Consider the following 12,333-nt stretch of genomic DNA (forward strand, 5'->3'; position numbering starts at 1 on the left):
TTATTGTGTGGTTACATAAAAATCTTGTGTTTTTGTGTACAACACATATTTAGTAGACCCTTTAGGCTTTGAACAGAGTGGTGGGAGAAACAAGATTTAATTCTGCCGCCTGTAATGCACAGGCCAAAACTGTTCCTGGGCTACCCTTTAGAGGTCTGGAGAACAACAATCGGAAGTTGGGGTGAGGGGTCTGAAGGTTCGGGTGAGAATGAGGTCAGTATTGAAGTTAGGTTTAGGAATGTAGATTTTAGAGGTTTGGACTCTGCAGGTCATATTGATGGGGCTGGATAGAATTGGGGTCAGGAACAAGGTTAGGTTCAGGAATTAGGGCCCAGGGGTTAGGGTCCAACGTTCAGGGTGAGGGGACAGAATGACAAGGGGGTCAGAGTTGAGGTTAGCAGTAGGAATTGTGGTTTTAGAAATCAAGACTAGTAGTTTAGGGTCAGGGGTCATGCCTTCAAGATAAATATAGTATTTGGAATTGAAATAGGATGAGGGAAAGGTCAGAGTACATATTAATATTAGGATTTAGGGCTTGTATGTTAGGGTCAAAGGTCACAAAATGAAGGTCAGTGGGGCTAAAGCAAGAGTTTTTATTTTCCATTAAGTCCCTTTGAGTGTCTGGTGTCCAGTTTGGCAACCCAGACACTCTAAGCACGTCTGCAAGCTGTCTGTTTGGGATTCCCTTGGAAGATAGAGACAGAAAGTTTTTAAATAAATGCTGAACAAAGTGTGTCTGTGTGTTTCTTTTTCTTGAGAGTGTTGTACCTGTGCTAGGTAAATCTGACAAGGTGGTACATATCTCCCCTATGTACTGCATATCACATTGCCTATGAATGATAAGTTGATTCTTATGGGTTTCCTTTACATGGTTCAAATCCCACCCTATAATATATTTCATATTCTTATTTCAAGCAATCCTCATTTCCTGTATTTTCTTAAGCAGTGATTTTTCAGACTTACTGAAACTCTTATCTATTTCATTATCAACTTGATTGGTCATTAAAAATTTACAATACCTCTTTAAAAAACAGCATTCTTTTTAATATCCTTAAGAATTTTTTTTTCTCTTTTGTGTAAAACAGATTATTTTCTTTAATTTAAAAAAGTTGTATCTCTTTTTCCTTTAGTAAAAAAAACCTTTCCAACTTTCTATATTTTTTTAAATGGTCATGAAGCTTTTGAGGCTTAAAGGAAACTTTGATGAACTTGACCAAATGCAAAATTGCCTCCAGGGTTGTAAATGTTGCTGACCACTGACCTAAAGTATGCCAAGATAATATCCCACACTACTAACCCACTACCACTATCCTTTAACCCTTAATACAAAGCAGGATTCCAAGTTTCATATTTTCCACTCATGTCACCATCTGAATGTTGCTGCTGAAAATGACTCATCAGAACAGGAAGCATTTTTTTCAATCAGTTTTTTTCATCTTCAACTGTAGCTGCAATTTGCTGTTCTTGAGGAGTAGCACCTGATCCTCTGCTACTGTACATGTAGCCCATATGTGCGTCATTCATATGATGAAATAATTCCACTTGCAGGCACACCAAGCAGTGGGGGGTTGCATGCACTGTACTTAATAAACTACTTCAAAGTTCTTTAGTTTTCAATTTTGTTCCCCAATTTTTTCTTGTATAAATCCAAGAATTGAAATGGATCATTTTGCAAAAATGCACTGTAGTAAAAATCATTATGACAATGTAGAATGATAAAAATTGAACTGGCATTTTAATCATAAAGGTGATTGACTCTTAATATCTAACTATTTAACTGTACTAACCCTAACAGCACAAATTAATAACCTGTTTGTTTGTTTTTCGTTGTTTTTTTTATTATAGGAAAATATATAGGTTTCTGGACTAGAGGTTAAGGGGGGTCAGAGTCTAGAAAATGTTCACGGCTCTATTAGGAAGAAATCTGGGCAAAGTTAGTGACGATTAACGCCTGTCGTCAGATGATGCAATCCCATAGGCAGTTGCATGCAGACAACGACACCGCGCAGCTCGTTGCATCAGAAAGTGCGACAGGACAGGGTCATTAATTGGAATCTTCAACAGGCCCGAGTGCGAAGCGTAAAGCAGTGGAAGCAAACATGCTGCGGAGTTTAAAAAAAGGATGGAAGGTTGTAACATTCTTGGCAGGAGTGACAGTGCACAAGCCGTCTTTGCAACAAGCCGTGAAAACGTGCAGATTCGTTCAGCTTGGGACCCTCAACCCCCCGGAGGAAGGCGATGTGAGAGACGTGTCTGTGGTCATGTCAAACTTCCCCAAATCGGAGTTCCGGCCTATTATTATCCCCAGGAAAAGGGTAATTTCAGTGGGACATCTCTTGGAGGGAGCCCAAAAGCAGGCTTCTGTGCGCGCATACCGAAATGTCCCGAGTCACTCTCTCCCTCTGCGAAAACGCCGACCCTCATTCGTGATGCTATTTCTGAAACTTGCCTTTATTATCTCGGTGTAATGATCGGGAAGCTTTCTCATGTCATACCGGATCGGCCAGTTCGTTCTCAGGGCGCCCACGCTCTTTGCGCGCAGCGTGGGCGTGCGTAATTTGCGCCCATTAGGCTATTAGGTTTCCCAAAAGTTGTATAAGGTTTTATTTTGAGGACAATTAATAAAGAACCACACGCTTGAATAGACAGGTTTGCCGGAAATAGAGGCTCGTTAATGTCAGAGCAGAAATCAGACACTGCACCAGAGTACCAACATATTCCCCCTTCAAGCTATGGAAAGAAGCTGAAACGGAGTTTGATGCTTATGTGTGTTTATTTTTTTCTTTAGTGTGGCGGATTTGAGTAGCACCCGCGTGAGAAAGGGAGTGGGGAGGAATGGGGGGGTGGGTGTGGGGGGTGGGGTGTCCTTGATTGCAACATCAAACACTAGTGTCGTCAGCGATACGTGCCAGGCACCGCCTGTTCCAAAATAAATATTGGCGTGATTGTTGTATTTAAATGAGCGGCATGACCGGACACGGCCTGGCCAATCAGAGCCCATCGTATCATTACACCTTCTTTTCAGAAATCATTCATAACGCCGATGCGTCAAACACTCACAGAGCGACTGGCTATAAATACGGCTGCGCGCAACGCACAGTTAGACATCTTCCCAAAATCAACCGAAAGGCACAGAGCAGCAACCGTAGGCGCCTTTTTATCTGTAAATCCTCTCTGAACTGCTCTGCATTTCACAATCCAATTTATTACTCAGATCATGTTTTCTATGCGTGGATTGAGACACGTCGCGGTGGCAGCAGCCTTCTGCTCGCTGCTCGTCACGGTGGCGCTTGGGTCCCCGGTGGTGGGGTCAGAACCGATCCGATGCGCCCCATGCACCCCTGAACGGCTGAGCCAGTGTCCGGCGGTTGCACCCGGCTGTGCCGAGGTTATGCGGGAGCCAGGCTGCGGATGCTGCCTTGCCTGCGCCTTAAAGGCGGGCGATCTGTGCGGAATATACACAGCCCCGTGCGGCTCCGGACTGAAATGCACACCGAGACCCGGCGACCCCCGGCCGCTGCATTCCCTCACCCGTGGACAAGCCGTGTGCACAGAGAGCGCTTCACCGGCGCCCACTCAGGAGCCACAGATCCAAGGTAGGCCTCTCATCTTCTCCGCTGGAATCAGAGGAGAACCTTGCATGTGGGATTTCAAATAAACCGGTCAGACTTTTCTCCCATTCATTCATTTGTTTCCTCCCCCAGATCCGCAAGAGCCTGACGCGGAGATGGACAACTCAGCCATCATTAGTTCCAGCTATCTTCCTGGTCTCCCCTTTGACCCGCGGGCTGTGACCGAGGCTCAGGAGAGTATGAAAGCCAAAATCAACGCCTTTCGCAAGAAACTTGTTGAGCAGGTGAGAAAAATTTTGTAAAATTTATGATTTTTCTGAGGATGAAAGTTTTTTGCCAGGTTGGGGAGGTGACTTCCCACCAGGGGGAGCTGGTGTACCATTTCATATGAGAGAGACAGAGACCAGGAAACTCATGTTAACACAAATTTTCTTGAAGTTTGACATCACAAGCGCCGTTCCTGCTCCTATTGAAACAGTGCAGTTATGATGGTTATTGTGAATTAACCTGTTTGCCATCCTTTCCTCTGTCCAGGGTCCTTGTCATCAGGAACTGCTGACTGCTTTGGACAAGATTGCCAAATCTCAAGAGAAACTAGGAGAGAAAATCACCAGATTCTACCTCCCTAACTGTGACAAACGTGGCCTTTACAAACCCAAGCAGGTTGGTATTTTTTAACGAAGATGATAGTTTTCAGTGTAACAGGAATAGGCGTACATTAATACAGTAAGACAGTTTTCTTTTGCATTTTAACAAAGAAACATATCCAAAAGTGTGAAGCATTGTTTTATTTTGTTTCCCCTACCCCAAACACTAGGTATATGTTAGCTTTAAATTTGCTCAGGTGTTTATAGGGTTTTTGTATATGATCTGCTGATGGACTAAATACTAGTTCTTAAATGGGTCTCAAATGGGCCCTGACAAAATCTGTGTTAATCATGCAGCACATGTTCCATATGAGTAGCTCTTTTTACTCTGACCTGCTTTGCATTAAGGCAATAAAGGTGATTAACACAGATCCATTATGTAACATGAAGACATTCCCATCTTTTTATCCCATTTCTTTTTCATACTAGCCACATAAGGAAAGGGGGATTGGGAACAGTTGATACTGCTGTAAAACAAGTCTAATATATTAATTATTAGTTTTATATTTCAATTATCTATAGTTTTGTTTTGCAGTTTTTGATACATTTAACTAGCAGTGTGAAAACAGCAGATTGTGGAAGGCAAATATGACATTAATCTAAAAATTGCTTCCAATGCACTTTTTTAGCCCTTAGTATAACTTGATTAACACTTGAATCCAAGTTAGAAACTGCTGCAAACTAAGGCTTAGGTTTGCTGTGTACTATGTTTCATTCTAACGATGATATACGTTTATTGATCATGATTATTTGAAAATGAAAGCAGTTGAAATAAGAACACTTTCTGTTTCTCTTTCCCCATCAGTGTGAATCCTCTCTAGATGGACAGAGGGGTCGATGTTGGTGTGTGAACACCTGGAACGGCAAGAAGCTTTTAGGTTCTACTAACCTACCCGAAGATGCCGAATGTCCTTAAAGAGATTGGGGCTTAAGGCTGATCTCACACAGAGAAAAGAAAAGAAGAAACAAAGAAGCAAGCCACTATTTTTTTTTTCTTTTTTTTTTTTCGGTAGCTGTTTATTTATTGACCTTGTCCATGGTGGTGTTTAAATCAGGTACACTGTCATTACGGGACTATAGGTCCCAACCACCCTGACACCCCCTACCCCTGCCCCCCTCCTTTACAAACTCCCGTCCCAAAGACACAAAGATATCTATTTTTGTTTTTCTGTAAGAGAATTTAATGTTGATACATTTACATTCTGGACTATAGCCTTATTTATTGTATTGATTTTTTTTATTTTTCCATATTTGTAATTATTCATGAGTATTTATATCTTTTGCCTTATTGTTATTATATTATTATTATTTTTATGTGTGTATAAAGTGTATATATGTATCTTGGCCTCCACAGCTCCACAGCTGAGTTGAGCTCGCTCTACCCTTAAGGAGCTGTCTGGAGGTTGGGTTTGAGAAAAACCAAGCAAGAACTAAAGCACTGAGTGACCAAATCTCGTTTAGAAGTTTTTCTAAATGGTCTTATTCTTGTTCACCTTACTGCCATTTTTATTCTCTTTTATTTTTATATTTTTATTTTATTTCCTGATATGATACATCATTTTCAGTACGTCAATGCAAAAGCTCTCTGTTGGGAATCCTCTACACTCTCAGAAATCATTTCCCATGATTCCATGGGGCCTCAGTTAGCGTGTTAGGTGGCAATTTTCCTGCGCTGCCTCTCAGACGGGTATCTCTACATTAACCTACCTCCAATATTTATGTGTCTGCTGTCATTTTTGTTTTAATGTGTCTGTCCTCTTTGACCACATGACCACAAAGAAAGAGCTGCTTGTTCTGGCTCTGTATACATGCTGCTGTTGGAGAGAGAGAACTGTATTGTATGTGGAGCTATTCCAAAGTGACTAACTCTGTATGTATACTTTTGTTACTGAGATGTAATGTGTAAGAAAAAAGTGATATATTTAATAAAAACATTAATCTCAGCTGCATTCTTCTCTTTTCTTTAAAGTTTTGTTGCACTTAAACTACAGATTTAATGTTTTGTTGATATTTTATGCAGTAGGCAAAAGGGAGTAGAGAAGCAAGAAATTGTAAACAAATAAGAGTAGCCCTATTTCATTTTTATATTTACTCATATAAAGGTAGAACTTGGCTACATCTTCAAAATAATTTTTTTCTTGTATAAAAACATTAAACAGCTTAAATCTAAATAAAGAGGTTATTTAAATAGCACATTTTAAAACAGGATGTCACAAAGCATTTCACTACAAAGATACCTCAACATAAAAATATACAATACAAAATTAAGATAAAAACACAACAAAACATGTATATCACAAAAGCTCAAGTATATATATTAACCTCTAAGAATAAAATGTATTTTTCATTTATTTTCATTTCTTTTTATTGATAGAGTCCAGAGTAGTTTTCTAGATAAAACCTTGTCTGCATGTGTGAAGCTTAAAGGTATAGAGGAGGATTTTCGCAAATTGCTGAAAAGACCCGCCCTGTCCACTTAAAAAAAAGGCACATGCACAACCCTATTAAACGCTTGCGAAAGCGTGCACTAGCCCCTTTCTCCTCATGCACATTTCTCCTCTATTTAAAACTTGCCATTCTAATCTCTCATACAAGCGTACTGTGTCTGAACATCTGCCCTAACCCCTAAATCCCTCAATCACTATATCGAACGGGGACTTTATAGCGAACTCAGTTAACTTACCATTTCATTTTACTCCTCGTTTGTCACGTAAATCCTCCTCCATTACCCGGTTCCTGGGTATTCTTTGTTATTAGTCGCTGCTATCGACAGCGGACCACTGTGACAGCAAATCGCATAATTCTTTGCAATGAGAGCTCTCCGCGCAAAGCATTCTGAGATATATCTGCCTTTTCTGATGCCTTTCTTTTCGTCTCATACACTTCGTAGAAACGTTTTCTCTTACGAATCTCAGCCATTTTCAAAGAACCACAGTGGGAAAGGTGAGCTTTAATGACTGTCTGAAACCGTAGCTCACCGCACATATGCCTGAAAGTGCACATGTGCAGAAAAAGATAGCTTACTGAGAACGAGCACGTAGGACGGCCTTATGTAAACATACCAGAATGATTGATAATTATGAGTACCATTTATTTAGATGATCCACCCGGAAATAAACGATCGTTCTCTATACCTTTGAGCTACTTCCTAAGAAGAATCAACTGAATCAATATAGCTAAATAAGGGAGGCAAATTATCCCATAACCTGGGTACCTCCAATTTCAAAGGTTTATCTCCCCTTGTATTAAAACATGTCCTTTAAACTTGGACCAGGTCTCAAACTCCACAAAACTGTTTTGAATTTCCAACATTAGAAATACTGTCGATGTTAGGATTCCTGTCTGTGTGGTTTGTGTTTGTGTGTTTGTCTCCCTTCCTCCACCAGGAGGCGCCTGGTTCTGGTCCGCCTCCTCACACACCTGCGGAGGGTTATCTCGTTAATGGAGTGCTCTTAAGCTGCTGACTGCCACTACCTCGAACCCATAGTGTTTGCCAGTTTGGGGTACTCTAGCCAAGCTGAGTTTTGCTGAGTCAAACTGAGTTTTTGTCAACCTGAGTCTTAACCTTGTTATTTTGTCTTTTCCTCTCGGCAGGAAGTCATCTTGCAAACTGGATGTTCTGGACCTTCTCTCCCTGGAAGGATCATCTAAGCTTCAAACTGAGCTGAGGATTCAAACTGGTGGTTTGGATCTACTTTTCTCCAAGAGATCATTTGAGCTTCACACTGAGCTAGGGATTAATCTCCACAACAACCCGTTCAAGAACCGCAGGAAATCTAAGTGGCAATCAGTTCCTCCATTCACCTACAAACAACCGCATTCTGGGTAAACCCTGTCCGCCCTCCATCGAATTAGATATATCAAGATATCTTGATATCTTGACAGAATCAAATACAGCACCTAGGTTTATAAGCTTTAGTTGGAGAGAAGAAAAAATAAACTAACATTTTTCTTGGCTTCAGATATTTACGCAGTTTCATTAATTTGTGTTTCTGCTCTTCAGTTCAATTCAATAAATTGTATTTCTAAAGCCCAACAAATGTCATGTCAAGGTACCTTACAGAGTCAATTCAGTTATACCATTCAAAAAAGTAAGTTAAACATTTTTAATTAAAAGAAACTAACATATTCAATTGAATCACTGACTTTGCAGTATTCATTCCTCATTGATGTGCATAGCGACAATGGACTGTCGCTTGCAGTTTGGCCTTGACCGTGCAGCAATACCTTATATCGAGCATGTAGATAGATAGAATGTAGAGAAAAAAATCCTCTATTCAGAGGAAGAAAATGACAAGTAGAAGACTCAGTATGGATAGCCTTCTGCCACAATCACTTGAGGGTGGAGAAGACATTGCAGAATAAAGTGAAAAGCAACACAGAAGCATTGATCTCTGAATACTTCCGATCACACCGTTTTTGCAGGAAAGTATTTACAATTTTAGTGAAGTTATGGTAAGAATTATTTATACATTGTTTTTCAAATGTTAAGTCAATGCTTTGTGTTCTGAGACTATGCATAATTACCTAAAATATTATTTATATTACATTTAAATGTGTGTATCATATTTGGTGCTGTAGATATAAAAAGTGCTTTTATAACTGAACAGTCGTGTAACATTTTTGGGAAATAATTCATGCCTGACACAATTTAGCAACACTACTTTGTTTAATCAAGAATTATTTATCAAATGGTATTTAATAATACATTTTGAGTTCTTTCACATTAACAATGATTCTAAAACATAATCTTTACGGTGTATGGACCAGTTATTAATATATACTTGTAGATATAAAAAAAAGTTGGAGGAAGAACAGAGAAAAAGAAAGTATCAAACTATGACAACATTGGAAGTCAATTCAAGTCACATAGAGCAGTTAGAAAAGAAATGATCTCAGAAATGGACAGCAATCTTAAAGCAGAATTTCAATTATGGTTCAAAATGTGCTTGAGAAATTAAAACCAAAACCACATAACCATAATTTAAATATAAGCTTTCCAAATGCAAAACACTATGTACAACAGAAAATATACATAGTACATTGAATCAAAAGATTAAACATGGTGGTGGAAACATCATGTTGTGGAGATGCCTTTCAACAGAGACAGAAATGCAAGAGTCTCCTAACAGTGAGAGTTAACCACAAACAGTCTATGCTAGGAGAAAACCTCTTTAAGATTGAAGTACACAGGCTGAGGTTTACCTTTCTGCTGGACAATGACAACTAGCACTATGAGAGAATGGTTTGATTTAAAGCGTGGTGATGGACTAATGAAAGATCATATCTGAATCCATTTGTAAAACTGAATCTTGGTGCAAAAGATATTGATGACCTCAACAATCTAGCCAAGTTTGAGCTTCTTTCAAAGAAAAAATGAGCTAAAATCATCAGAATATGTGCTGTTTGTAATTATTTTGAACAGTGGTTTTTATTTCAAGGTTGGCGAATATAAAACCCCTCCACAATTTTGAGAATATTTATTGTAACAAATTTGTAAGCTTTATATTGTTTTCCTTTCATTTTTACTCTATTATGCTCCACTTTCCATTGGTCTATTAAGATAAAAAAAAAAAAAAAAAAAACTCCCAAGAAACAGAATGGAATCCATTGTAGTTTGTGGCTCTACATAATGGCAAATTATGAAAGAGTTCAAGTGGAGTAAAATCTTTTGCTAGGCTCTATAAATATCGAAAAGATCACAAAAAAGCAAACACTTCTGCCTCAATACTTTCCAAGATCACATTTTTCTGTATGCAATGTGTTTTGTTATCACAAATATCTAAAGTGGAGGTGCTTGTCTAACTTTAGCTGCCTTTTGACCCGCTCTATTTGCCTTGGTTGGGCACAGGAATTTTGCCTCAACCTCTTGTGCCCACTGCCAGCCTCCCTGGCACCACCAGATTTATTTTTGCTCTTTACAAATTGAACCCTTGCTCCATCCTTATTGACACATTCCACCACTGAAGGAAGCCTGATTTCATCTAAGCAGCAAATTTTGCCCTGATTCCCTGCAGAAATTAAAGGAATAGTTCACATTCTTCCGAAATGTTTTTCCAGTAAATGCTTATGAGCAAACATTAGCTTACCTGAAATAGACTTTGCTTTATTTCTTGCATTTATATTTTTGGCATATACGTTTCTCTAGTTATTTAAAATAGGTCTACCATTGTAGGTTCAAGGTATGACAGCAACTCACCACATTAAATATTCCACCCTTACAGAATTCTTTTGGTGTTTTTTTATCTTCTTGTTTTTACCTTTTTGTCGCAGCTACATGTTTTAGATCATGAAATGTCAATACCTGACAAAGATGTTTAAATGAATGATTTAAATGAATGGTGCAATTTTCAAATAATGCTTTTACTCAGACAAAAATACTAAAAAGACTTGCCCAAGTGTAAAAGGCAGTTGTCCTCCCTAGATAAATCCTAAATTAACTTTGCTTGACCAAAGTTTCTGAAAAGCAGAGTTTAGTTTATTTAGGCTCAGCTTGTAGAATCTTGAACATAACTTAAATATTACTTTTCTGATAATGTGAGCTAGATAAAATTATTAAAAGACAATGATTTGAAGCACAATAGGAAGTCCACATCTGTGTTGTGCCATAAGCCATGATACCAATTCTGGACACTGGAGACCAATGTTCAATCTGATTTTCTTTGCAAACTCTAAAGGCTGCAGACACTCTAAATGACACCCCAACTGGGACATGTGATGGTGCCCCCCAATTTGCTTGGGATAAAAGGCATCTGCTCACAGACCCCAAATATCTTTGGCCCAGATTCTCTCCCGGGAGAGTCCCACTGCAAGGATCTCCTGAATGGCAGGCCAAGAATCTTCAAACTCTATTCAGGTTAAGTCAGCCTGTTGGCTATCTTAGAACCAGGTTCTGTAAAAAACACTTTCTGCAATATTTTTTCTGAGTTTACAGGAATGACTTGGAGGTAGACTGGAACTATGGAGCATAAAAAGGGACAAAGGTTTCTGGCCAGGCCATCTGATCACAGACCATACCACAGGCTGGGCTAAGCTTTCCTGAATTTTGGAGACGCTTAGATTTCCAAAAGGGAGATCAACAGAAGTTCCAGGTCTGGCAGAGTTAGGGAAAGATTTTCCATTTAACATTTTGGGTTAGCATCTTTGTTTGTCATTGGCTAACAAGAAGCGGATGTCAACTGATACTGGTACCCAATGCTGACATGTTTTATGTTGTTGTTTATAAAGGTAAAACAAACATTATTTTAACAAGGGTTTAAACAATAATATAACACTTATTTGTATCCGTTTCCTGATATGCTCATTTCATTTGATTATCAAAATATGAACAAAAAAGCTTAAGAGCTTTAGCTTCCTCAGGAGTAATCATAGAAGGTAAAGACTCAATTATGTATATAGTTTGACAAAACATTTGACAAAACAATGTTTGATTTATATTTGATCTGCTTTGTGAATTGGTTTAAATGATTTAAATTTGCTCTAAATTAGTTAAAAACTAATTTGAACTTATTCCAAACTCTTCGATTAAATTAATAAAATATGTTGGATCCTTCTATTGATCATGGTTTTCAACCATTTTCATTTCTTTTTCTTTGTGTTCCCAGTAACTTAGAGTAACGGTTTTGTTATGAATCTGGAACTGGAATATGTTTTACTTTGAGCTTAAATCACTCTTTCATTTGTTGTTCCAACACACACCTAATCTGGTATTTTCACAGAACATGTAGCAGTACGAAAGTTATTGCTTAAATGTAATACTTTCAGTCCCCCCAGTGGGCGTTAAATGTAATGTCTAATTTCATATCATTAAAATTAAGGTATGGGAGTTGCTTAACAAGACTTAAATATCATTATGATGCTGTGCATAAACTTAATCCGCCTTTTTTGTTGTTGCAAGAACCCTGCAGTTTGCGAGATAAAAAACTGTTCTGAAAAGAAGAATTGAATTTCAAATTTAATTCTTGATTGTAGTTGTCAATTTCCAGTGTGGCACAACTAGGTTAGGCACTGGAGTTTCTTTATTTGGAAAGGCCAGCTTGGCTTGGGTAGCTTCTTTTACAGTATAGAAGCTATTGTTGTCAAATGAATTGCATATATATATATATATATATATG

The 12,333-nt window shown here is 38.6% G+C and overlaps 1 protein-coding gene across 1 annotated transcript; it reads left to right on the top strand.

The window, feature by feature from the left end:
* The first annotated feature begins 2,974 nt into the window (after nt 1–2,974).
* Nucleotides 2,975–6,153, top strand: LOC107082999 (insulin-like growth factor-binding protein 1). The gene is made up of 4 exons (XM_015371925.1): nt 2,975–3,596; nt 3,705–3,856; nt 4,107–4,235; nt 5,025–6,153. The coding sequence occupies exons 1-4, from the start codon at nt 3,218–3,220 to the stop codon at nt 5,133–5,135; spliced, it is 771 nt and encodes a 256-aa protein (XP_015227411.1). The 5' UTR covers nt 2,975–3,217; the 3' UTR covers nt 5,136–6,153.
* Nucleotides 6,154–12,333: the final 6,180 nt, after the last annotated feature.

The sequence above is a fragment of the Cyprinodon variegatus genome, unplaced genomic scaffold (assembly GCF_000732505.1).
Source record: "Cyprinodon variegatus isolate N-32 unplaced genomic scaffold, C_variegatus-1.0 Scaffold67, whole genome shotgun sequence".
Classification (NCBI taxonomy): Eukaryota; Metazoa; Chordata; class Actinopteri; order Cyprinodontiformes; family Cyprinodontidae; genus Cyprinodon; species Cyprinodon variegatus.